General features: G+C 51.4%; 1 protein-coding gene and 1 long non-coding RNA gene across 3 annotated transcripts in view; one reads left to right on the forward strand and one right to left on the reverse strand.

The window, feature by feature from the left end:
• Window positions 1-5788: 5788 nt before the first annotated feature.
• LOC309639463 lies at window positions 5789-11242 on the reverse strand. The gene is made up of 2 exons (XR_014251670.1): window positions 10919-11242; window positions 5789-10823 (listed from the first exon to the last, which is right to left on the reverse strand). It is a non-coding gene; the product is annotated as an uncharacterized lncRNA (long non-coding RNA).
• A 1323-nt stretch (window positions 11243-12565) lies between these two features.
• The window catches only part of SMAD7 (SMAD family member 7), a 29714-nt gene continuing 16189 nt past the window's right edge, over window positions 12566-26090 (forward strand). Inside the window, exons 1-3 of one of the 2 annotated variants that reach the window (XM_082416623.1) lie at window positions 12566-13599; window positions 14952-15005; window positions 20903-20977. In XM_082416623.1, the coding sequence (XP_082272749.1) occupies window positions 12987-13599; window positions 14952-15005; window positions 20903-20977 (742 nt within the window). In that variant the 5' untranslated portion in view covers window positions 12566-12986. The remainder of the gene's footprint in view (window positions 13600-14951; window positions 15006-20902; window positions 20978-26090) is intronic. The other variant, XM_082416624.1, reaches the window with a different exon arrangement.

Genomic DNA, 26090 nt, shown 5'->3' on the forward strand with positions numbered 1-26090 from the left:
CTCCCAGAAGGCAGAGCTGGTGTTCCCTGAAGCCCAGGGTCTGGGAGAGGGGACAGCTGGGCTGGGAATGAGTGAGGCAGAGGCCTGGGTAGGGAACTCTTGGGGAGCCACTCGGAGGAAGGGCTGTTGCCCAGATGGCTGATGTGCCAGGAGAAGGCCTCCTTCCTCATCCCGGGGAGGACCATAAAGGGAGGTGGGGACCTCTAACCCCACCTGGTGCCTGTGACCACCCTCTCTTTGCTCAGGATCTGTTAGATGCAAAAGCACATGCAAGGAACATGGGGCTCTTCTGGAAAGGCCAGAACCCAGCTCATAGTTTAGGACCCTAAACATGGAGTGTTTACGAGTGAGCTTATATCTGCTTTCCTAGGCCTCTTTGGGCAGTTTTTCTTTTGTTTTCTTAAAAGTAAGATTTGTGAGTTTGTGCAATTTTAAGCAAATGGTCAATTTCAGATGGTTTTGGTGTCAGAGAGTTTCCTCAGCATCTTCATCAACAAATTGTACTTAATATACTCCTGTTAATCAAGAAGAAAAAGAGGAATGGACATGAGCTATATATTTGTGTGTGTGTGTGTATGTATATATATATATTGCTATGACATGATAACAAATTTACTATATACAAATGCCTTCAGCAGTGATTCCACAAACGGAACATTTACTGGTCAGTCAGCCTGTATAAGTGGACACTCTTAGGGCCTAGATACCACAAAATTATTCTGTGCTAGGTTCAGAAATGCCTAAATGGTGAAGCTACATGATTCTGTAGCTTCATCTCTTCATTCTTTGACATACATCGTCTTATTTTTTATTTTTATTTTACGTTGGAGTATAGTTGATTTACAATGTTGCCTTAGCTTCAGGTGTACAGAAAAGTGATTCAGTCATATATATATATATATATATTCTTTTTCAGATTCTTTTCCCTTATAGGTTATTACAGAGTATTGGGTAGAATTCTCTGTGCTATACAGTAGGTCCTTGTTGATTATCTATTTTATATATAGTAGTGTGCATATGTTAATCCCAACCACCTAATTTATTCCTCCCCCCCCCGCCGCAACCTTTCCCCTTTGGTAACCAAATGTCTGTTCTCTAAGTCTGCAAGGCTGTTTCTGTTTTGTAAATACGTTCATTTGTATCATTTTTTAGAGTCCACGTATAAGTGATATCATATGGTATTTGTCTTTGTCTGACTTACTTCACTTAGAATGATCATCTCTAGGTCCATCCATGTTGCTTCAAATGGCATTATTTCATTCTTTTTTATGGCTGAGTAATATTCCATTGTATGTTACATCATCTCAGTTAATCTCGAGACAGCTCTGCGTTGGTAAGTATTATTATCCCCATTTATCCATGGGGAAATCAAGGTCTTAGGTGACACAGCTAATGGTGACAGTTGATGTTTGAACACAGTATTTCTGGCTCCAGTGCTGGGGTGCTTTGTGCTTCCCCTGATACCATAATTGTCTCCGTTATCTTGGGTTTGTTGGCACATTCATTCAACAAGCATGAACACCTGGGGGCCTCTGCATGATCTAGCCCCCCTCCCCCAGTAGTTCTCTTTCCGCAATTCCGATCCCTCTCCCCATGCTGTCACCATGCCAGCCACGCTGGCCTCCCACCTATTCCTCTAACTTGCCAGCTCACCTGTCTCAGGGTCCAGGCCCTGGCTGTCTCTCTTTCCTGGAAGGGTCTTACCTGATCTTTGCTCCTCCCCAGCCAGGCCTTCCCTGATCACAGACCTGAAACAGCCATTCTCAGCCCACACCAACCCTCGTCCCTCACTCTACTTCATGTTTTCCAAAGGTCTTATAATTGTGTGAAATCATGTTTTTTAATGTATTTGTTTACTTAGTTCTTCTCTGTCTCTCCCTAGAAAGCAAACTCACCATGGGAGCAACAATGTTGAGCGATGCTGGGCCCATAGTTGGGATGCAGGAGAGCCGAGGAATGGTTCTTGCTCGCCCAGCCCATGGTACAGCTGGTGACAGAGCTCTGGGGACTGGGAAACATGATCCTGTGACTGTACGGTTCAGATCATGAGTCCCAGAAGAAGGTAGGGAAGAAGGTAGTCCCAGAAGAATGACCAATCATTCATTCATTCGTTCAGTCACTCACATAGGACCTACTTTATGCAAACAGCCAGGGTCAACCAGCCAGGGAGAACTGGACTGCTTTTTTTTCTGTTTCTTTTTTACCTGTGCATTTGCTATGCTGCCTTTTAGGCATCTGGGACCACTGCACACTGCTGGGTGCAGAGACATGTTGATGGAGTGATAGGCAAGTTCTGGACCTGAAAGTGCTGCTAACCAGGTGGGCGATTTTAGGGAATCTTCTCTCCATCTTCATGGAGCTCTGGCTGAGAGAATGCAGGCGATGATCCTCAGACAGGAGGGACGGGCGCAGAATCGGAAGTAACTGAGAGTGTTAACTATGCCCCCTTAACTTTGGAGCAACTTATTCCTCAGGAAGGTATTTAGACTCCTCCAGGGTCTCTCGATCTGAGATTCTATCTTTGGGCTTTAAGCAGTAATTTGTCAGTTTTGAGTTGAGGGACCCTGAGTTCAATTGCCAACATTTAATTTTCCTAAGTAAATCTTTAAGTAAACACTGTCTATCATCACCACCATTTTATAAAAGATAGGGCACACTGATTCCTCAAACTAGGGAGGACATCATCTCAAAAGAAATGATTTATTCTTTCGTTATTGGTCAAACAGTCACTTGTTCAGCCAGTATTGGTTGAGTGCTTGATGTGCTGTAATACGGGGTTCCTGCCCTCAAGGAGTTTACACTTGGCTAGGTGCGGGGGGAGACATTAATCAAGGAATCAGAATTAAAGGTAAAATTTCCAGTGTAGTAAATGCTACACAAGGAGATGCCTGAGGCTGTGAGGGTGCATAATGATAGGGACAGGGTGACATAACTCAAAGATTAGGAGCCTGGAGAGGAGAGAGGAGCATCTCAGGCTGAGAGACAGCACTTGCCCAGGTCCTGGGGTGGGAGGAAGATCCTGAGGTGACAGCAAGGGGAGGGAGGGGGTGCCAGGCCACTCAGGGCTTGTAGGTCAAGGAAGGGACTTTGTCTTTGTTCCAAGGGCTATAGGAAGACTGGTGGGTGGTGGTGCAGTCAAGCCAGCACCAAGACCAACCTCAGCAGAGGGGCGTTGGTGGGTCCGAGTGAGGCCAGAGCGGAAGTGAGGAAAGCGCTGTGTGCATCCGTCACCAGGGAGATGCTGGTGGCTTGTGTCCTGCTGGCTGCAGTGGGGGGACCTGGAGAAGAGTGGATGGGCTGAGAGGCATCTCAAAGGTAAAACTGACAGGATGTTAAGGCTGGTTTGGATGTGGGATGAAGAAGAAAGAGTTTGCTGTCTGGGCTGGTCCTCTGTTTCATTTCCCACCACTGGACAGAGGCGGGTGAGTTTTCTGAGGGCCGAGGTCTGGAGGAGAAGCAGATTCTGGGAGGAAGATGCCCTATTTGGGACATAATCAGCTCAAGGTGCCTTTGAGACATCCAAAGGGAGGAGTCAAAAAGGCAGGTGGCTACGTGGGACTGGAGTTCGAAGCAGAGATGAGCCTTTTCACGTGACTCACTTTCTGTCTGTTTGGCTGCGATGGGGCCGCCTCCTGAGAGAGAAGCGGGCGGCCAGGGGCCTGGGTGAAAGGAAGCCTTACTTTTCTCTTTATGCCCTTTTGTCCTCTTTGAGTTATGTACCACTGTGCATATATTACCTATTCAAAAATCAATAAAATAGAAAAAGCAAACTAAAAATACCCAATAATTTAGCATTTGAGAAAACATATATTATGCAAACTTGACCATGGATGACAGGTTCTGGGGTTTGGACTGGAGAGGAGGAATCTGAGCCATGTAACCTTTAAAATCCCTTCTGGCTCTCACCACATTTTACCGCAGTTTTCCTTGTCTTCTCTTATGGGTCTACCAGATGTGAGCAATGCTAGATAACATCATATTCCACAGACCTTGAAAGCCTTCAAAATTAACGTTTATGGAGAAAGGTGGGATCGAGACTGCATTGGGTATCTCCTTCCCCGAAAAAGTGGACCCCGTCCCACTCCCTCCTTGTTTGTCATAATTACCAGAAAGTTATTTCTAGGACATAGGAAAATATTCATGACTCACAGTAATGCTAGCAAAGAATGAGAAACACTTTTTATTGTGTTCTCACTTACCCCTCTCTCAATCTGAGAAAAAGATTTCCCAGGCTTATTAGTTTGTTTTTAAACTCTGATGCTGGACTTGCTTCTTTGACAGCATCCCAACTGGTCCTAGTAAAACCCACACAAAGTCCCAGACACTAGAAAGAGTGGCTTCCTTCTTCATTACCCTATAACTTGGACACTTATCTCTGTAAAAATTCATTTCCTAGGCTTGGAAGGTTAGGCAAAATTAGTTTATTGGGTGGCTCCTACCTCCAAATCCATGATAATCATGATGATTAGCATCTGTATACCAGTTAGTTTACAAAGCACTTGTGCTGGCGGTGTGTCCGGTGTGCCCGCGCCGCGTCCCAGCAACCCCGTGGTGAAGGCTTTGTTTCTTGAGCCTCACACCGGGTCTGGCACACACACGACGTTGTTAATTCAGTGTTTGTTGTATGAGGAAGGCAGACAGACTACGGAAACAGCTTTCCTAAAGCCTTGCAGCTAGTAATGGCAGAAAAGTATTTTCGGTCTGAAAGCTGGGCTGAGGGTCCTGTCTGCTCCCCGAGGTCCTCACAGTGGAAATGCCTCGACCATCACTCATGGGGCCGGGCTGCTTTGGCGGGTCCCAGGACGTGTCAGGAGCAGCGTGTGTGGTCACCTATGACTCTTTGCTCTACTACAGACAAAACATCACCCCTTCTGCAGGCTGCCCAGTTCTGATTCACCATTAACAGGATGTCTCGTCACTAGACGCTAACTGGCACTTAGTATGCAGAATTCAGTACCAAAGTCATCCTTTAAAGACTTTTGACAGGGGAATGGGAAAGATAAAAATAGGGGGGAAAAAATAGGGGGAAAAATCAGAGAACAGTGAAGGCTAATTTGGCAGCTTCAAGTCCATTTGATTGTGTCTTGAAGTTCAAAGGAAGACCCTGTCTGCAGCATGGATAGTGAGGAATAACAGCAGGGCTCGTCGGGGTGCCTCTGAATTAGGCTCAACATTTATTTTCTTGCTTTGCCGTCTTTAAAATCAGTGTTTTTAGTGCCCGTGGAAATCAGCCAAACTGTATGTCTCTCTGTCTATACTGCAATGGCGAATCCTAGTTTTTCACTGTTGGAATTTGAGGCCATTACCTAAGCACCCCCATTGCTGAGCCATCACAGGCCAGCTTCACGCTGGAGGCTCTTCCCTTCCCTTGTGTTAAAACTGGCATCGCCTCCTGACATGAAGCAGTTTGCCACAAGTGAGGCCTGACTGTTGATTTGAGGAGTGGAGATCATGAGATTTTCCCAGTTATTCGAGAAGAAAGTTTTCTGCGGTTATAGATGATGTCGTGTTGTGCCTGCGATTTCTTTCTACAAAGAAAACTTCACGCTGAGGGAGGTGATCTCCCTGAACATCCACTGCAGGGGCCTCACCTCCATCCCTAAACCCCTTGAGGCTTAAGAGTGTTTATAAAGTTATAGTCTCAAAGTGACAAGTGTGGCTTGAGTTTTGAAGACTTAGCTCGAAGTGGACAGAAAACTACCAATTGTTTCTTTCTGTCGTGCTTTCCTTTTTTTTTTTTTTTAATGTGTTTTCTTTTCCTTTTTTTTTTCTTTTTTGTCGTAGGGCATAGTTATTTATTTATTTATTTATGACTGTGTTGGGTCTTCGTTTCTGTGCGAGGGCTTTCTCTAGTTGAGGCAAGCGGGGGCCACTCTTCATCGCGGTGCGCGGGCCTCTCACTATCGCGGCCTCTCTTGTTGCGGAGCACAGGCTCCAGACGCGCAGGCTCAGTAGTTGTGGCGCACGGGCTTCGTTGCTCCGCGGCATGTGGGATCTTCCCAGACCAGGGCTCGAACCCGTGTCCCCTGCATTGGCAGGCAGATTCTCAACCACTGCGCCACCAGGGAAGCCCCGTGCTTTCCTTTTGAATAGGATCATTCACCTCATGAGCACCTCAGCCTGGTTGTCAACTCAGCCAGTCTAGTTCCAGATATTTCTTCCTTTGGGAAACTTTCTGAGACCCCCTTCCAGACAGAATAAATCCCTTGACTTTCTGTTCTCCTGAGCAGGGGCCTCCATTCTTGCCTGCCCTGTTCTTGCTCCGTTCTTTTTTTTTTTAAATTTTATTTATTTATTTTTGGCTGCGTTGGGTCTTCGTTCCTGCATGTGGGCTTTCTCTAGTTGCGGCGAGCGGGGGCCACCCTTCATTGCGGTGCACGGGCTTTCCACTGCGGTGGCCTCTCTTGTTGCGGAGCATGGGGGCTCTAGGTGTGCAGGCCTCAGCAGCTGTGGCTCTCGGGCTCTAGAGCACAGGCTCAGTAGTTGTGGCGCACGGGCCTAGCTGCTCCGCGGCATGTGGGATCCTCCCGGACCAGGCCTCGAACCCGTGTTTCCTGCATTGGCAGGCGGACTCCCAACCACTGCGCCACCAGGGAAGCCCCTCTTGCTCCGTTCTTGAGGGCTGGCTGTTTTTATATTTCTAGCCCTCTCCTAGATTGTGCATTTCTTGAGAACAGAGGCTGTTTAATACACCTTTATACGTCTCAGAGGTCGCGCCTGGTACCTGGCACCACCTCTTGAACCAATGCTGCCTAAATGGATTGAGAATCATGTGAACACATTTCTGTTCCAAAAACCGCAGCTTTCATTTTCTCAGATGGGGCAGGCTCCTTCCTGTGTCTCTGTGGTCGAGACGCCAGTGTGTATGAGGCTGTCCTCCCCGGGTTAGGACTTGCACCTGACTGATATCTAGAATGACTTTTGATTAGGACTGGCGTGTTTCCTCACTGACTCTTGCCAGGGTCATGAAAAGGCGGCCTCCACCCTTGCCGTCTGGGATGACACATTGGCTTCTGTTGTCATCAGCCTTCCTGTAGTAACTGCCCCACAGAGAGAGAAGCTGTCTGCAGCCTCACTTCCACATGGGACCTCGCCAACTGGTCCTTTTCTACAAGGACATCAGAACAGCCAATTTCAGGAAATGAGAAAAGCAGGCAGGGATTTAAAAAAACCCTTAAATCTGTATATTTTTGAATAAGTAACAAATTCACATGGTGCAAAGTTGAAAAGGTACAAGAAGTTATGTACAGTGAAGTTTCCCTCCCAGCCACTTTCTTCAGCCATCCAGTGTCCCTCCCTGGAGGAAACTGTATCTATATGACTATATATTTGAATGTCTCTGTTGTCCTAGATCTTTACTTTTTCTGGGCGTTTCTCTTGTCTCCTTCATAAGAACATTCATTTTATCCTGCCCCTCCCCCTCTAGCCCCCAGTACCCAGTTGAGTGTCCTGGAGAGCCACCTGGCAAATGTTACAGATCAGTTGACAGCATGTCTGTAATACAAGAATATTTGATGAGTCAGGGCTTATAGCATCTTTATTTGATTGTGAATTAGATGCATTTCATTCACTTACGTTCTCCTTCTTCTAAGATAAGCCAAGAAGTGCTGATTGTCACATCAGCCTCACTCATGCCGTCTTCCTTTCATGAACCATCACTTCCATTTGTACTGCTGCCAGTTTAGGATGGTTGAAGGCTCACTCACACATTTTTCAAGGGACGGTTGTGCAAGAAATGTCGATATTTTCCAACACTTTTTTTGCCTCTTCGATTGTTTCTTCTTTGGCTCTGCAAGGAAAAATCCTCACCCCTGCCTCGCTTCGGCCCTTGGCCCCCAGCATCAACACACCCACATGTCCTTTGGGGCCTCTTTCTGCCCTTCTCTTCTAAGAACCACTGGAAATGAGAAAAGTACTGAAAGGAAGAATCCTGTCTTCCCCAGACGGGAGGTATTTATTTATTTATTTATTTATTTATTTATTTATTTATTTATTTAAGCTTTTGCTTAGAGTTGCTTATAGTCGTAGAGAGGTTTTCAGGTTCTCTTTTTCTGCCCTCCTCTTTCTCTTTCATGTCAATTTCCCCCGGCAGTTGTGGACGGTTTACCTGCTTCTCCTCCATTTCCTGTGCACTCTGCTGCCCTCCTTCCTCATGCACCCTGGGGCCCTGACTGCTCAAGACCAGGGGCCTTGGAGCAATTTCCCTCCAGCTTCCTCTCTCCTCTAGCTGCTTAGCCAGCGGTCAGTCAAATGGCGGCCCCCGCAGTCCTTCGGGTGCCAGGGGCCAGTGATTAAGTAGCCAGGTCTTTAGCTGACTCCATCCTTGTTTGTCATAACTCTGCTGCAAGTTATTTTGGTCTCTGTGACTTGTGGCTGCACCATGATTAGGGTTTGATTACTATCACCAAAGTGACTAAAAGATGAAAATAGAAGCCACAACAGGAAATAAACAACTGCAAATGAGATATTTTATTCCATATTCCCTGCCAGCAAATGATTAGAATCAAACTCATTCACAATAGTTTGGTGAACTCCTAAACTTTTTTTTAAGGATCAGAATAGTTTGAAATGGGGTGCCTGTCGGTCTCATTTGTGCCTGTGGAAAGGAAAGGAACTCCTTTTCTAGGCACGCCAGCCAGCCAGGAGTTCCTCTACTGTCCAGCTTCTTTCTTGGAAAGGAAAGGAATAAGAATATGAATGGGGTGGGACTGGCTCTCAGGAAGGCTTGGGATGTTAACTGATTCAGGGGATGCCAGGGAGCTATAAAGCAGCACCAACCACTGTAGGTACTTGCCCAGCAACCCACCCATTGTCTACTTAGGGCAGTAAAATGGAGGAGGGAAGCCATGTAGAGAGGGCAAGACAGGGGTGACGCCTGAATTAAAAGCACCCACAATTACACTATATGGGAACATATCTTTGCAAGAATATGCATGTTCCACCCAGACAAGTTGTGATGTCAGATTCAACTCCTGAAACACCCGCTAAATCTACCTGCCCTGTGTGTGCTCCGGCCTCTCATCCCATAGTGTTAGCACCATTGGCCAGATTTCCCAGTCTTCAGATTCTCCATTTAGCCAAGAAGCTTAATTAGAATTATGCCTTTTGTTTTCATTGCTTATTTAAGTCCTTCCTGTCACTTTGCAGTCTGGCCTAGCCTCGACAGGAAAGTGAACATCTTCTAGCTAGGCCCAGAGCAGAGAGAGGGAATGGGACCCCGGAGAGGGCAGGAAACTTGTCCAGAAAGCTTTTTAAACCCTGCCAGTGCTCGTCCAATATCACCACTAGTGTGTTATTTAACCAGTGAGTGGCAGAGTCCCAGCCAGGAATCAGGTATTCTTTCTAAGTCTTTCTGAGGTGAGTGTATTCTACATTCCCCAGATACCTCAAAAATCCCATTTCTGCCTGTTTTGTCTTTCCCTGCCTATGATGATGGGATCACCCAAATCCATTTTCTCCTGGGCTTTCTCTCCTGCTGTCTTTGCAGCTTGCTTGTTCTGAAAGTTTCACACACACACACACAGAGGTTTCAATGCCCTTTTCAATAAGCAATATTTTTATTTGTAACAAAATTATGATCTTATACAATTGCAGCCTATGTGGCTTACAAGGTTTAGAATGCCAGCTGCTGCCCTGTCCTACACGTTTCTGCACTGCTTGGCATTTCTGGGTCTTCTAGGTCAGTGAGCTTCAGGGTCCCTTGCCTAGAGATGATCACGATTTTCTCTCACATTTATATGTCCAAAGGTGCTCTTGGTGGGTTTGGGGGAAATGGTCCAAATGAGTCTATTCAAGTCTGTTGATTCCTAAATATTTATTAAGCACCTATGGCATACAGACACCTTTTAAGTTGCTGGAAAGGAAGGGGCTGAGCTATAAAACTGAGATTCATCTGTGCTTTTTCCTTTTATTTTATTACTTTTATTGCCCTTTTTGTTTTTGTTTTCCTTTATTATTATTTTTGTGCCTTTTCCTTTTAAAGGAGCATAACGTAGCTGGGAAAATGAAAGTAGTTTTCTCTCAGCTTTTCTAAAGATTTCGTTAAAATCCCCAGTGAGTTTCATAGTTGTCCTGATCTCACAATTCTAAATGGCTTTTTAAAAAAATCTTATTTCACTGAATAAGATGCGAGGTTAGACCACCATGCCAACTAGTGGCCTCCTCAATAATGATGCGTATGTATTTAAATCATTACGTTTCTACTATTAACAGTTTCCACGAAGTAAACGTAATCTGGTCCTTTGCCCCACCAATGCTTTACCCATTTCCATGCAATAGTCTGCCTGCTGGGTATATGCTTCTCCAAAGCCTCGGGTAAGGGGATAAACTCTCTGACTCTAAGCGCCTTGAAAGCTACGGGGCCAAGGAGGGCGAAGAAACAAGCCCTGCATGCATATGCATGCCCTAGGCAGGTCTGCTCGGAAGGTAACCTTCCTGCGCCGGGAGGCGGGGTGGCGGAGGTCTTCCGGGCTCCGGAGGAAACCTGCACGCGGCGGGCGGGCGAGGCCCCCCCGCCTCCCGCCAGGATGCTGCCCCTCGCAACTCGTCAGCCAGCCAAATGCATTCCAGAGCTTTGCACAAGACACACTTCTCCAGGCAGTCCTAGAAACCCGAGCCCGGAGCGGGAGAGGGCGGGAGGGAGTGCGCGGCCGCCGCTGAGGTCACATTCGCGCCGCCTCCCCGCCCTCGGCGGCCCGGCTGTTCCCTCCAGCGCACACTTCCCAGGGCCTCGGTCCAGTCCGGTGTAAATGTCTTTTAAATGGAGACAGCGCTCTCCTCCCCCTTCCCTCCCGCGCGGCGGCCAGGGGATCCGTCGCCAGGGCCTTTAAAACAAAACGAATGAATGAAGCGTTAGGGCGAGCGCGCGCGGGACAGCCACTGAGAAGCTCCGCGGTCTGGGTCTAAATCCGCCACCGACCCGCTCGCTTCGCTCCATAACTCGCCGGCGAAGCCTGTTCGGTGCTCTTGGGTCTTCCCATTTCTCCTCTGATTCCGCCAGGTCTCAGTCGATTCTGGGAGCTTCTCTGCTCCCCACCTTTATTCGTCGCCCCCCTTTCGTCCCCCCCACCCCTGCAGACCCGGGAGGGGGTAGCGGTGGCGGGGGGCGGGGTGGAGAAATAGCTTTTAGAAACCCGATCTGTTGTTTGCGAAACACAATCGCTTTTTTTTTTTTTAAAGCGACAGGGTGTCTAGACGGCCACGTGACGAGGCCGGAGCCGGGCGCGCCACTGCGCAGTGGAACCAGCAGAGCAGAGGGCTGGGGGGGGGGCGGGGGGGGAGGCGGGGAGGAGGCGGCGGCGGCGGTGGCTGGGGGCGGGGGAGGGAAGGGGGAGGAAGGGGGAGGGAAGGGGGCGGGGGCGGGAGGCCTTGCGGGAGGCTGCGAGCCCTGAGCACACTCGCTCGCCTGCTCGGCGCACGGAGGAGCCTGTTCTCGAGCCGCGCCAGCCGAGCCAGCCGGGCGCCGTGCTCGGTCAGCTCGCCGCGCCGGAGAGAGCTGCCCGAGACAGAGCCAGCCCGCCGGCGCCGAGCTGCCGAGCGCACGGCCCAGGAGCCCCTGAGTGCGGCGCGGCGAGCCCCCGGCGGCGGCAGAAGGACCCGAGCGCCAGGAGAGGGCGGACGGGGGACAAGGAGGCTCCCGGCCGCGACGAGGAGAGTCTCGGAGGAGAAGGCGACGTGAGGGACACCGGGGCCTCCAGCCGCCGCAGCCGAGTCGGGGCGAGCAGCCCATACGGGGAGCCCCAGCGGCCGGCCGCGGCCAGGGGAGGGGGCGCCGGCGGTTCCCGCACTAGAGAGCAGAGAGCGAGAGCGCGCGACCCGCCAGCGGCCCGCCGCGGCCGCCGCGCCGCCCTCCCCCGCGCTGTCAGCCCCGCGGGGCGCAGCCGCCGCCGCAGCATCTTCTGCCCCTGCGCCCCCGCCAGCCCCAAGGAAGTCCCCGCTGAGGACCGGGGCCCCCGGGAGCGCAAGAGGAAAGACCAGAGACTACCCTAAATCACCCAGATGCGAAGGATTGAAGCAGCCTAGCCAAAGCTTTCTGTGGATTAAAAAAATACGATTTTTTTTTTGTTGTTGTTGGCAGAAGAAAAGGAGAGGAAGACCAGCGGGGCTCTGCAAGGAAAAAAGGGGGATGTAACTCGTGGATACGTTTTTTCCACCCCTCAAACGTCTAGTTCTACTTTGTAAACATTTTCTTTTTTTAAACCCCAGGTCCAGCCGGACGCCCCCAGACCTCCGGGGTGCGAGGAGGTGGTGTTTTTCATTTTGGGCTTTGCATGTTTGGTTCTTAGATTTTGAGAGAGCTTCCTTATTTCGCCAGACATCTCATGCGGGGTGAAGTCCACTCAGCCCCCTCCCCCGAGTCTTCGTGTGCACGGAATTCAAGGCGATCCGGTTACTAAGGATATAGAGGAAAAAAATAAATCGCGTGCCTGCTTTTTTTTTTTTTTTAATTGCCAGCTTCTCCCCACCCCCAAATTAAGTTGCTTAGCAAGGGGGAAAGAGGCTTTTTCCTCCCTCCAGCAGCCCAGCCGAACGCCTTTCGTTTTTTGCCCTCGCGGATCTTCCATGTAGGCAGCCGAGGCTGGCGAGCCCGACACTCGGGAGCCGCTGCGGGGGGGCCTCTTTTTGGGGAGGCGCCGACCGGGGTAGGCTTCGCCGCCCCCAGGGAAGCGGCGGCCGCGTTCCTCCGGGGTGCGCCGGGGCCCGAGAGCGGCGCACGGCGCGGGCCGCGAGGGGTGGGGCAGCCGGAGCGCAGGCCCCCGAGCCCCGGCGGGCGCCCCCGGGCCCCCGCGCGCGCCCCGGCCTCCGGGAGACTGGCGCATGCCACGGAGCGCCCCTCGGGCCGCCGCCGCTCCTGCCAGGGCCCCTGCTGCTGCTGCTGTCGCCTGCGCCTGCTGCCCCAACTCGGCACCCGACTTCTTCATGGTGTGCGGAGGTCATGTTCGCTCCTTAGCCGGCAAACGACTTTTCTCCTCGCCTCCTCGCCCCGCATGTTCAGGACCAAACGATCTGCGCTCGTCCGGCGTCTCTGGAGGAGCCGTGCGCCCGGCGGCGAGGACGAGGAGGAGGGCGCGGGGGGAGGCGGAGGAGGAGGCGAGCTGCGGGGAGAAGGGGCGACGGACGGCCGGGCGCATGGGGCCGGTGGCGGCGGCGCAGGCAGGGCTGGCTGCTGCCTGGGCAAGGCGGTGCGAGGTGCCAAAGGTCACCACCATCCCCACCCCCCAGCCGCGGGCTCCGGCGCGGCCGGGGCCGCCGAGGCGGATCTGAAGGCGCTCACGCACTCGGTGCTCAAGAAACTGAAGGAACGGCAGCTGGAGCTGCTGCTCCAGGCCGTGGAGTCCCGCGGCGGTACGCGCACCGCGTGCCTCTTGCTGCCTGGCCGCCTGGACTGCAGGCTGGGCCTGGGGGCGCCCTCCGGCTCGCAGCCCGCGCAGCCGCCCTCATCCTATTCGCTCCCCCTCCTGCTGTGCAAAGTGTTCAGGTGGCCGGATCTCAGGCATTCCTCGGAAGTCAAGAGGCTGTGTTGCTGTGAATCTTACGGGAAGATCAACCCCGAGCTGGTGTGCTGCAACCCCCATCACCTTAGCCGACTCTGCGAACTAGGTAGGAAGTTGTTCTGCGCCCACCCTCCCCTCCTCCTGGCGCTCAGGTGGTGCAAGAAAAGCCCCATTGGGCTGTGTGTTTCTGCAGCTACCTCGCCGGAGGGGAGTGTACATCTCCTCCTGGGAAGAGATCTGGGGGACAAGGGTCGAGAAGGGACTAGGGGAAACTGGAAAGGTATTCCCTGGGGGTTCCCTTCCAGTTTTTTTCTTCTCTCCTGCCCCGGGGCGGCGGGGGGAGGCTTTGGGCATTGCTGACGCACACACTCTACACACAGGGGGTTAAAGATTAGATGCTCTCATTTCTGGATTAGCCAAGGGGTGCAGAGAGAAGTGGGGGTCACGCCTCCCCCGCTCTGGGAAAGGCGTTGAGGTGTGTGGCCGAGTTGGATTCGGTCCAAGGCCGCCAAGGAAGGCTGGGAGAAGCAGTTATAAAGGCTAGAGAGTAAGGCTCTCCTTTAGTAAATAGAGTCACGTCGGGCACACGGGGCCGGGAGACTGCCCTGGCCGGCGCAGCTTTGGGTTTTGAGGCAAAGAGAGTTAGGATGGAAGGTCGAGCTGGATATCTGCTCTAAACTGTGCCACCCCAGGGTGAAAGAGAACAAGCAGTCAGGAGAAGTTGGGTGCCCCCTGCTTTTTCCTTTCTTCCAGCACAGGAAAGCACAGTTACTGACTGTAGGATGGTCTGCCCCCAGCGCCTCCGTGAGGATGCTGCCCCTGGGGCCTGGGCTTCTTTTCAGTCGAGACCCCAGCCTCCTCCTCTTTATCCTCCCGGCCTCCTCCATTGATTCCCTTTTCTCTACGTCTTTGTGCGGGGGCGGGGTGCACCTCGGGCGCCCACAAATCCAAGTTCACCAGCGCTCTTGGGGTGCACCTCCCGGGTGGGCTGGCAAAGGGGAAGCCCGTGTTCCCCGCGCGGGTGCGGAGCGGAGCAGTGGTGGCGGAGGTGAATTGCACCCCTGGGGGACGGGTCGGGGCGGGGGTGGGGTGGGGCGGTGGGAGTGGGGTCTGAAGTTCTGGGACGGGGAGGGGGCTTTGTGGCCCTGCAGCCCTGTGAAGTGAGCGGCCTCGGCCGAGCTGCGGCCGAGCCGGTGGTTTCCAGCCCGGCCGGCCGAGCGCGGCGGCGGCGGCGGCGGCGGCCGCAGACGTGGAGGAGCGGAGCGCCGAGGCTGGCGCCAGGCGGCCTCTTTTGTTTATCTGACAGCTAAATATCAAGGCAATCACCGCCTCGCGGCCCTGCCTCCAACCCCCACAGCTAAGACAAACAGTTGGGCTAAAAGAATGCCTGTGTTATCATAAGTTTCTATCTCTTTCTCATGGCTCGGCCTTTATTTTCTCTTTCTTTTTTAATTCCAGAGTCTCCCCCTCCTCCTTACTCCAGATACCCGATGGATTTTCTCAAACCAACTGGTGAGTAGATGATTTTAAAAATATCCCTCCTATCTTAAGTTAGAAATGGAGTCTCTAGAACGCGGATTTGTATGCCTAGGCAGCGGCGTGGGGAGACGCTGGACTTGCCCCGAGGTTGTTATAGGTTGCCGATGTTGGAAGTTTGGTGGATTTTTTTCTGTTTTTGTTGTGACTGGAGCTGGCGATAATTTTGTGTGTGTGTGTGTGTGTATGTATGTATACATATATTTCTTTTTGCAAAGATGTTTCCTAGATATTTCCATTTGTTCCTTTTTTCATGTATTTGCACTCCATAACCCAAGTTGGCTCAGCTTTTAACACGTGGAATTTGATCCACGCCGAAGCATCTCGGGAGCCAAATAGGACAGGTTGATGGGAAACGTCGGAGACTTTGTGAGTGCCAGAAGTATCTCAGTGGGAAGAATAGATAACCCGATGGGGGAGGGAAGACAGTTTTAAAAAGTGCAGAGACGGACCTTGGTTTGGAGCAAGAGATTAGAAAATTTAAGAAGTAAAGTCAACAGCCCCCTCCTGGTTTTCTCAGAGTTCCTGGTGAGGGCTATAAAAGTTTCTAGCATAGCTCTGCCTGCCTGGTGCTTTGTCACAGGCTGGCACGGGGCCAGGGCAGAAGCCCCACTTGAGACTGGCACCACCTCAGTTGCGCTTGTCTGCATTCAACTTCTGGCTGGCAGTGCAGAGGTTGACAGTGCCAGGGGAGGAGGCTCTGAAAAACGGGGACTCGAGGGTGACAACTTCGATGGGCTCTTGTTTCCTGGAGCCCCTTCTTACAGCGGGAGGTTCGTTTGCTTGAAAGTATGGATTGTGACTTTGGTCTACACTGGTGCCTGACAAATGCAACGCTTTTGACATTTTTATTTTGCCAAGGTTCTGGGAGAAGGAAAAGTGAAGGGTTGGGCCCCATTTCCCTCTTGGAATTCTACAAGTCCTTCCGCCTCATGAGTTTTGGCTGTTGGGCCTTTCCCCCACTAATTAAAAGTCTTGCTGGGGCGTTGTCGAGAATTAAATACTTTAATGAACGGTGTAAGAGAAGCCCATGCTCTCCAGCCAGCCCTCCCCAACTCCACGCTCCCTCCAGTGGGAAGGCGTTGCTGCTTGCCTGGTGCCTGTCTAGTAAGTGGCCTGCAAAGCATGTGATATTTTGCTTTCGATTTACAAAACACCAGATAAACAGTCATTAATGAGAAGATAAGCAGCTCTGTACTTGTAACAAATGTTAACTGGAATTACCAAGCTCTGTTTTCTCCAAGAATGTAAGTTGACTGGGTTTTTGGCATCAATACCCAAGAATTCTTTTATGAGCTTAGTTCTCCAAGGGGCTATCTCTGTCCTGTTTTTGTTTTGCCTTCCATAGTCTTCAAATTTGGAGGTTTTCCTTAAAAGTGAGAAAGGGAGAGGCCAGTTACCTTGGCCCCACGGGTAAAGAAGACTAGGGGGAAATGTTCTGAGAAATTTCCTAAAATCATAGGAAAGAAGGACCACATTCTCTTGGGTTTCCTGCAGAGGATACCTGGACAGATCTGTTCACCAGATTCAAGCAGTCACCCTCTCAGTCCAGGACCTCATTTTCAGTGAGTGGAGTGATATATTTATTCATTAGCAAGTGTTGACATTAGGTAGCAAAATGTGTGCAAACAGAGAAGCCACAAAGACAGGAATGTGCCATTTCCAAGGGGGAGAAAAGTTCTCCAGATCAGCCAATAGGAAGTGATTAACCTGCCAATCGGAAACTCAAACAGCTGGTTACTCACCCAAAACGTTTCTGTAAAACAAAACCAAAAAAAAAAAAAAAAAAACCCAAAAAACACTCCAAAGCAAAAAACTAATCCCCCTCTCCACCCGCCAAACCAGAAAACCCCAAAACAAAAAAGGAGTGAAAAACATCACCTTTGTGTAAGGATGTGAGGGTGCTAACCGGCGAAGCCCCTGTGGTGGGGATCTCCTGAGCATTGGAGGGCAGCCAGGGCTGGGCCTGGTTTTGCTGGCTGCTGTAGCCAGAGATGTTGAGGTCAGACACACAGATGGGATGCTGCCCCAGGTTTTTCTCTTTGCCTTGCACATGCGGGAGAGTATTTGGCTGGGGAACTTAGATCAGCTGCTTACATTCTTAAGTTTCTAAGTCGTAGGTTGCATTTTTAGTCTTGGGTTACTAGGTGAGAACCAGACATAAGGTTTACAATGGACAGCTATTAAAATCCTAACCAGTTGCACAACTAAGGGAATCTCTTCTGTGAAGTCTCCAGCTTGGGCAGAGGCGGTGGGAAGAGGCTGGGGCCTGGTCCCCCTGCAGCCTTGGAGGAATGCTAGGGCTGAAAGTTGGGAGCTCCATTTTGCTATGGTTCAAGCCGTTTCACTGCAGCCTCTGGCATGGCCTGACTAGGTAGGCCTGGGTACTCTGTGGTTCGAAGTCAGCAGGATCTTCTGGGAAGGAGTGTTAGACATGGCTGGATGTAGGAGTAGGGTGGCTGTGACTTGAGGCTCTCAGAAGTCAGGACACCCCCCCTATCCCCAGCGCCATCACACCAGGAGTAAGAGCAGGCTGTTAGAATGAGATCTCAGTTTATGGAGTGGGGATGCTGGGAGGGATTGCTCTGTAGGCTCTGCTTCCTGTGTCCTCTGTATCTGAAGGTCTGAAAGATTTGAAGAATGGCTTGGCGGGGAGGGCATGTTGCTGGGTGCACCTGCTTGCTTGGGCTGGGGATCCAGGTGACCACTGGCAGATCGAGCCTCCAAAGCCTAGTTGAGAAGTCTGGGACCTAGCCCTGCATTTACCTCCTTTTTTTTTTTTTTTTTTTTTTTAGAGAGGGGTTGTTTGTTTATTTATTTATTTATGACTGTGTTGGGTCTTCGTTTCTGTGCGAGGGCTTTCTCTAGTTGCGGCAAGCGGGGGCCACTCTTCATCGCGGTGCGCGGGCCTCTCACTATCGCGGCCTCTCTTGTTGCGGAGCATAGACTCCAGACGCGCAGGCTCAGTAATTGTGGCTCACCGGCCCAGCTGCTCCGCGGCATGTGGGATCTTCCCAGACCAGGGCTCGAACCCGTGTCCCCTGCATTGGCAGGCAGATTCTCAACCACTGCGCCACCAGGGAAGCCCCTGCATTTACCTCTTAACTCAGGCCACTCTTAACTTTTCCAGGCCTGGTTTTAAACCCACATGATCAAGGAGTTAGGTTAGATGATTCATTCATTCACTCATTGATTGGCTCACTCATTCAGTCATTCTACATACCTGATGTGCCTGCCTAAAATGCATTGAAGATGCCAATGCATTGGATAGTGCTTCTGTAACCTGGGTTGTGGATTGGGGCAGAGCTGGGGTATAATGGTGGTGGTGGAGGCTCCTCTGTCCCAGACGGTAGGTACTTAGGTAGCTCAGAACTAAGTTGACAAGAATATCCTGGCTGTGTGGAAACCATTCTCTAAATGAGAGAAGTGGGGTCCCCAGCTCTGTCACCTTGTACCCCTTGCAGCAGCTCATTCCTCGGCTGCTCCCAGGCATGCATATTTGAAAGCTTTCTTAACTGCTGGGAGAGGGGAATGAGGCTCCCACAAAACCCAGCACTCACTGGGTGCTTGGTAGTGTTTAGCGGTGGAGGAGAGCCAGGAGTAGCCTAGAGTTTCTAAGTGTATCAGCCTGGGCTCTGGGGAGCAGGCGACAAGGCAATAGCTGAGAACCCTGACTTTGGAGAGCTATCTCAGCAGAGCTTTTTTGTGGGTGAGAGACGGAGGTGTGGCCTCTTTGACCTATACTCACTTGTCAGGAGCTTGAGGCCAGTCTGGATGCTGAAGACTGTCTCAGCCCAACTACCTGCAGGGAAGAGAGTGAGGACGTGGCCTACCTTGGGAGGGAGAGGGCTGAACCCTTGGGTATGGTCCAGCTCACTGGGTGGCCCCTTGGGCTACTCAGTGACTCCTCAGTTTACCTGGGTACCTGTCAAACAGGTATACCTTGCTACTTAACAGGGGTGGTAGGGAGACCTAATTAATGTTTGTAAATCCCTTCTGAGATCAAAGGCGCTGCACAAAGGGCAGAGCACCATTTCATAGAAATGCTTGTGGTTGCCAGTGTGGAGCTGGCTTAACCTTTGATCTGAGACAGGCTGACAACCCTGAATGTGGTCTCAGCTCTGCCCCGAGATATGGGCTCTTCCTTTGAAACACACCTTGTCCCTGGGATTCAGCCAGCCAAAGCTGGTGGGGGAGGGAGGGAGTGGCCGTGGATAAGTCATCATGGGGGTGTCTTCCCTTTGGGGGGTAGGTAGAAGCCAATCTCCAACATAGTGAAGGCCATCGAAGTAGTTCAGAAAGTGCAGGCTATACACTCTTTAACCAGCAACTCCATTTCCTGCCTGCCCCTATTGTTTTCCATTTGATTAAGTGTATCCTGTAAAACTGTATATTCCTGTTAGGAATTAAACTTTACCCTGATACAGTGAAATTACCCACACAGTCTTTTCTCTCTCCCCTGCCTGCCGCTGCCACTCCTCTGCCTTCTCCTTCCCTGTTCAGAAGAATTCTTGAAAAGTTGTTGTTCTAGCCTGAGAGAGAATGCGAGAGAGGGATTAGAGAGAGGACCTCAGAGTTGAGTGGCCTAGCCCCTCCACCCTTTTACCAGGCACTGGAGACAGCTGCTGGGCCCCTAGAGAGCTCTGTGGCTACCTGCCCCTGGGCTACTCTTTCACTTGGCTTCCTATTCGCCCTCTCGGCCAAGTGTTTCCAGGGGGAAACTGGTAACGCACCCCCCAGGGACATCCTGCTAGTGGCCTGGGGTGGAGGGACTGGAATTTGCACCATCTGACCCGGTGTTTTTTGCTTTGGAGCTGCAACGCTCCTTTCCTGAGCCGGCCTTTCTCTATGGATTTCAGTAAGTTTGGCATTGGCAGTGGTGCATGGTATTGTTATGGGGTCTTGTGTATTTTTGTTTCATGGGACTAATTCGTTGTGCTTCGTGGCCATTATTTTTTGTTTTAATTGCTTGGAGGGAGGTTGTCAAGTCTGTCTATTTCTCATCTGGAATTGTCATTATCCTCATGAACATTTAGGTCACTGTGCTGAGCACCTGAGGGTGACAAAGATGTTGAAGAGAAGGTTATGGTCTAGTTCAGGCAGACAGGATCTGAAGGTAAAAGATCAATAAAGACAGCAGAAGGAAATTCCAAGTACTGGGTGCCAGAAAGATTTTATAGGAACTGAGGCAGGGAGCCTTGCAGGCCTGGGGTTGCCTGGGAAGGTTTCCAGAGATGGGGAGTTTGGATTAGGGAGCCTTGCTGAAAATGTTCTCTGTTGTCCTGATGTGGGGTGAGGGGTTGTTCACACAGGTGTGTACATGAGTAAAATTCATTTCATTGAGTTGTACTTGAGATTTGTATTTTTTTTTATACTTATTATACCTCAGTTGAAAAGGAAAAAGTCCCTTCAGCCCAACACCAGTTCTTCCTAAAGAACTGGGAAGTCTGTCTTTAAAAAGATGAGAGTGGCAGCGAGGCCACTGGGTCCAAGCAAAGAGGCCATGCTTTGGGAAAAGATGGGAAAGATGGTGGGGAGACAGCAGCCTCGGTTGAGAGAGAAGAACCGGGCGTCCTTTGACCTTGGGAACTACCTGGTTTCCTCAATGGGGGACTTGCAATAAAAGAGAAATTCCAGCCAGTCTGTCTTGACTAATGATTAACTGGCCGCCCGGAGCCCAGACTGGTGACAAGGTGCTGTGGTCTGTCTTATGATGGGTAGCGAAGCCTGAGCAGCCCATTAATAATCAGCATCGCGGCTGGGAGTCACCCGTTTGGAATGTGTGGTTTCTCTTTAATGCTGTTTAGAATGTGCTTAAAAATTAATCTTGGTGTATTTATTTATTTATTTCTATCTTCCTTTCATATCCACAGCAGACTGTCCAGATGCTGTGCCTTCCTCCGCTGAAACAGGGGGAACGAATTATCTGGCCCCTGGGGGGCTTTCAGGTGAGCTGCTTTCTCTTACTTTCTTGGCAATTCGAAGACCTCCTGAAATGACTGGAGACTGGAGGAATGGAGGTGGCCTTCTGCCACCTCAGCTGGTCTGGAATTAATTCTCACTTTTATGTGCATGAAACTGGATGTATCCATGATGACTGTTGCCCTTCAGCTCATCCTTCTGGGCCATAGATCTGGAAGTGGGGGCCAGCCGGCGGGCTGGTGTTGGGCCATGTTTCGTGGTTATTGTTAAGCAGCTCCCGACTTGAGGGGCTTCCACTTGGTGGCTTTGGTGTCATTAGTTGACGGGTTTAAGCCCTTTTTTGCTCTCACTCTCAGTGCATCGGTTGCCTTGAAGGGAATGGATCCACCTTTTGGGAACTTGTAGAAGACAGATCCCAAGTGTAGGATGGGAGTTTAGAGTAGATGGCCTCGATGCTTCTTTGCAAGTCCTCCTTCCCATTCCAGCTTCGTGCAGGAGTCTGCAGTGCATGGTGGGGATGGGAGGGCCAGGGTGGGGACACTGCAAACAGTAGGTGCTAATACTGTTACCCAGCAGGGAAGGTGTCCCTTAGGGCCCACAGGTGTGAGCAGGGGCCTGGACTCCCCAGGCTGGAGAGTTATGGAATTGGGTGAGGGGCACTGGGGAGCCTAAACATCATTGTCCCTGAGAGGCAGGAGAAGAGAGTGATAAACTTGGAGAAACTCATTAGCAATGTAAGTGGGAGACATTTCCATTTTGTTCTAAATATGTCCTGTTTTCCACCTGTTTTTCCCACCCCAGTATGCTATCACTGGATTTTCTAAGAACTAGCTAAAACCAAGAGGGAAAGTAATCCGGGGAAAAAAAAGAAAAGAAAGAAAGAAAATCCAGCAGCGTTCTGGGCATTTGCCCTTGGGACATTGGTGTAGGATCATGGCAGCTCAGATGGAAGCTATAAAACTGCCTTTGGGGGGACCATGGTGCACCCTCTTTTGTGACTTTTAACCGGTCAGGTGTCGCTCAGGCTCGGCTCAGTTCATCCTAGCCAGTTCCCTCTGCAGGAATTGAGCTTGCTGAGAATGTCTTCAGGGAGACCCTTGTTTGTTTTGATTTCAGTGCAGTATATACTCTGGCTGTTATCTGAGACAGAGGATATTGTTTACTCAAAGCTCCTAATGAGAGCTGAGTAGGAAAAAAGAGGGACCCAGAAAGGGCAGGGGCTTGGGGTGAGGATGGGAGTGGACCATGGCGGTGGAGGAGGGAAGAACATACCGGGACATGGGAGCTGTGTCTTTTCTGCTTTCTAAGGCTGCGAGAGTTCCGGAAAGAAAGAAAGCCAAGGAGAGGAAAGGGTCTGGGCAAAATAGCACACTCAGGATGTTGTTAGAGGGTTTTATTTTTTAAATTCTGAATGTGCAGGGAGGGGTCCCAGCCCCTCTGAACCACATGAAATAAGCAAGGGAAGTGGTAGCTTTTGAAAGGGGGCTTTTCAGAAGGTTTGTCTTATTGATAACATCTTGTCTGTCTCCTCTGCTGGAGGAAGTAACGATACCCGCCTGAGCCACCAGCCTCCTTACCCGGCCCCCAGAGCCAAACAGTGTGACAGTGCAGCCCCTTCTGAGACGGGTGGGCTTCCAAGAGTTTTTCTAGTCCTAGAAAGAAACTGGGAGTAAAGCAATGATGAACTCCTCCCGTACCCGCAAAGTAACTGCAGCCATTTCGATGAATGAAGAGCTGCTAGGAAGGAGTGCTTGTCTCTGAAGGGATAGCGTCGTCGTTCAACAAAACTGCAAGAAGAAAAAAAGGGGACGGGGGGGGGGTTCCACATGAAAGAGCATTTGTTTTGAATTTTAGCTCTTGATTTACTAATTCCCAAGGCTTCAAAGTTTCAACTCTTTCTTCTTTCCATTCAGAGTTGGAGTAGTTTATTAATAATGTGCCGTGGGGGGAAGTTGAAGAAACTGTTTCTTGGGTTGGTGCCAGTGGTTTGGGGGTGTCTGGAGGGGAGGCGATGGGCACTGCGAAAACCGAGGGCTCCACCCTCTGCCGCGAGAGTGCCCCCCCCCCCAAAAGATGATGGTAGTGGCCCCGAGTCCAAGGCGGAGGGTTTTGCAAATGGAGAAAGCCCAAACCTCCTTTCCAAGAAGTTGATCTTTCCATGGGGGGTGGTGGTGGAGGTGGCCAGGGTGTGTCTGCTGAGGCCGGTGGGGGGCTGTGGTGGCTCAAGGGGGCTGGGCCAGGGAGGGGAAGGAGGCAGGAGCGGGGAACCTGCTGTGGGGAGCGCCAGGCCAAGTGGGCATCACGGCGGGGAGCGGGGAAGGTGCCCACAGGGCTCTGCCCCCCGCCTCCCCCCTGGAAATCACCTCTCTGAGTGTCTCTTTCACGGGCCCCGTGTGCTGTTTTCCTTCCTGTCCTGGCCGAGATCGGGCTTAATGAATGGGGCTCAGTTTAGGGTGGGAGGAAGGTCGGCAGCGGGAGCCAGGGCTTGATTCTCTTGGCAAGGGAAGAAGGGAAAGAAAAAACAGCCGAATGTGAAAATGTGGTGCCTCGGGGGTGGGGGTGAGGGTGTGCTCGAAGGCACGCCCCTCGCCCCTCCCGAGATGCCGGGGTGACTCCAAGGCTGGCCCTTCCCTTTCCTGCGAGGAAGGGGAGTGGGCGGGTAGGAGCGCTGGGAGCCGGCCCGCTGGCTGCAGGTTGGAATTCCAGCCTTGCAGCGCGGGGCTGGCCGGGGAGACGACAGGCCGGGCCTCTGGGACTCGCAGTGAAACAGACCCCACCCCTGCAAGTTTCCTCAGTCTGGGAAAACCGGCACATTTTTAGAAGGCTGTGACTCGGTTCCAGGAGATTGTACTTTCATTTCTGACAGCCGGCTCTCGGAGACAGATGGATTGCTTGGTGCCTGGTTGTGTGTGTGTGTGTGTGTGTGTGTGCGCGCGCGCGCGCGCGTGTATGCGTGCTGCAGACGTACAGATAAGACACGTGCACAGACACATGAGCGGGCAGGCTCTGGGATAGGCCTGGGTTCCTCTCACACGGGGTAGGTGGACCTCAGAGATGGTTTCTCCATGAGGATATGTGCTCTGGGGCCGGGGAGTGTTTGTGGATTGGTTCTGAGTCGTGATCTGGGTATGGTGCTTTTGGAAAGGTGTGTAGGACAAACCCTTGTTGCTGGCATGTATCCTGGCTCAAGAATACCCACCGTGGAGAGGTCTTACGTAGATGGGAAGCTTCTAGGTTCAGCTCGGTGGTGGAAATGGAAAGGATTTGCTCCCAGAGCTTTCACTGTGTCATTGGTAATTAAAAGCATGTGTTCGAAGCTGTCATCTTTGCAGCCTCCATCTGGAGTTTCTAGGGGGGAGCTTTCATTTAGCTTGTCTGCTGTCCTGATTTGGGGGGGGTGGGGTGGGGTGGGAGGGGTTTGAGGAAATACCCCCTCACTTGTGAGTTCCAGGTTACTCAGCTACAGACCCAGTCTCCTCCTTTATATATTGATATCTAAAGCTGGTTGGGCCTCAGACATACGGACCTCACTGGTTAGGGCAGGGATTAGAGGACAGCATCATTTGTAGTCATTTAAACTTCAAAAGAGGTGCCACCCTGGATTTCAGGGAGGGGAGGTGGGAGGCAGTGGAGGTGTAGTACCGATGTGTCTGGGGGAGGGGGTTGAGGAACCCATCTCTTGGCTGTACAAAATCATACTTATTGGAGAGACACTGTCCCACCAACCCAAGGGAGGCCAGCTCCTTTGAAGGTCTTCAGATTCGTGTCTCGCTTCTAGTTCCTGGGTGATGGGAACGTCCTTAGGTCAGCATCCATTCCAGGAAAGGTTCTTTCCTCTTCTTTGGTCCCTGCTGGCGTCTATGAGAGCCTCGGAGGAGAGTCTCCAAAAACACCTACATAATCTGAAAATGTGGTCCTGGCTCAGTCCACAGTCAACTTGGGCTCAAACCAAGTAGTTTAGGAAAGAGTGCTCCATCCTGTTTTGAAGGAAAGTTGTTCAGCTGCATTTGTTGTCTGGTTGGGAATGGTGACGGCAAACTGGGAATCTCTCCTCAGGTGCCTATTGCTGTGTTTTTATATCTCCTTCCTGTGCCTGGGAACAAGCAGATTGTGGTTTCTCTGGAGTCTCTAATGCCATGGGGGGTGGGGTGGGGGTGGATTGAGTTCATCCAAGTGGCCTTGAGCATGGGCTTCGGGGGAGTCAGGAGGACCAGCACATGTAACCATGAGCGAGCTCCTTACCTATCCTCTCCCCTTCCTTCAGGCCACTGTGAGGAGTGACAGTCTGAATCTCTAGGGACCCATATGTCCCTAAATGCCAGGCTGATGACTCAATCCCAGGCTGGCTCACCTGGTGCACACCCACTCCCCAGTGAAGACCAGTCAAGGACAGCAGCTCAGGCTGTTTGCCTCTTCTGCAAGGCTTGAGGTCATGCACTCAACCCTGGAGAAGGGCTCACTGTTTAAACCCCTTTTGTCCTGGAAAGAATGGGGCAGTCAGGCAGGGGTTAAATGCAGGGTGACAACATTTAAAGTCTCTGGAGCAAATTGGGGCTGCTCTGCCCGCCAGACTAGATGGGCCACTGCCTCATGCACCCCGTCCCTGAAGCAGAGCAGGGCTGGCCCGCGAAGGGGGAGGGGCCAGGTGAGGGCCAGGTTTCCGTGTAGCTCTTGGCCACTGTCTTGGGGCACTAACACCCTCTCCCCAGGGAGGCTTTTTCTTAGCAGAGCCCAGCAGTAGCTGTGTGGACTTCTGGACCTGTGGCCCAGAGCTAGGGGGGCAGTGAAAAGGGAGGAAATGCCAAAGGATTCATGATCAAGTTCGGCTCCCTTTGCTTTATTGCTGCTGTTACTGTCCCGTGACACTGCTCCTACAGTGCTGTGATGGCCAGGCCACTTCACAGCAGGTGTCTTAACCTGGTGGGAGAAAAAAGGTGCAGGGTGGTGGTCCCCAGACTTGTCTGCACATCGGGACCCCTGGGGGCTTCCAAATCACAGTCTGTTGGCAGGATCCCAGCATCAGTATTTTTTGAGGCTTCCCAGGTGATTTCAAGGTGCAGACAAGTTGGGGAGCCCCTGGTGTAGGGGGTAAAAGGGTCTGTGTTCCTGTGGGGAACTATCTTTTTTTTTTTTTTTTTT

This window comes from Balaenoptera physalus (assembly GCF_965194825.1).
Source record: "Balaenoptera physalus genome assembly, chromosome: 12".
Taxonomy (NCBI): domain Eukaryota; kingdom Metazoa; phylum Chordata; class Mammalia; order Artiodactyla; family Balaenopteridae; genus Balaenoptera; species Balaenoptera physalus.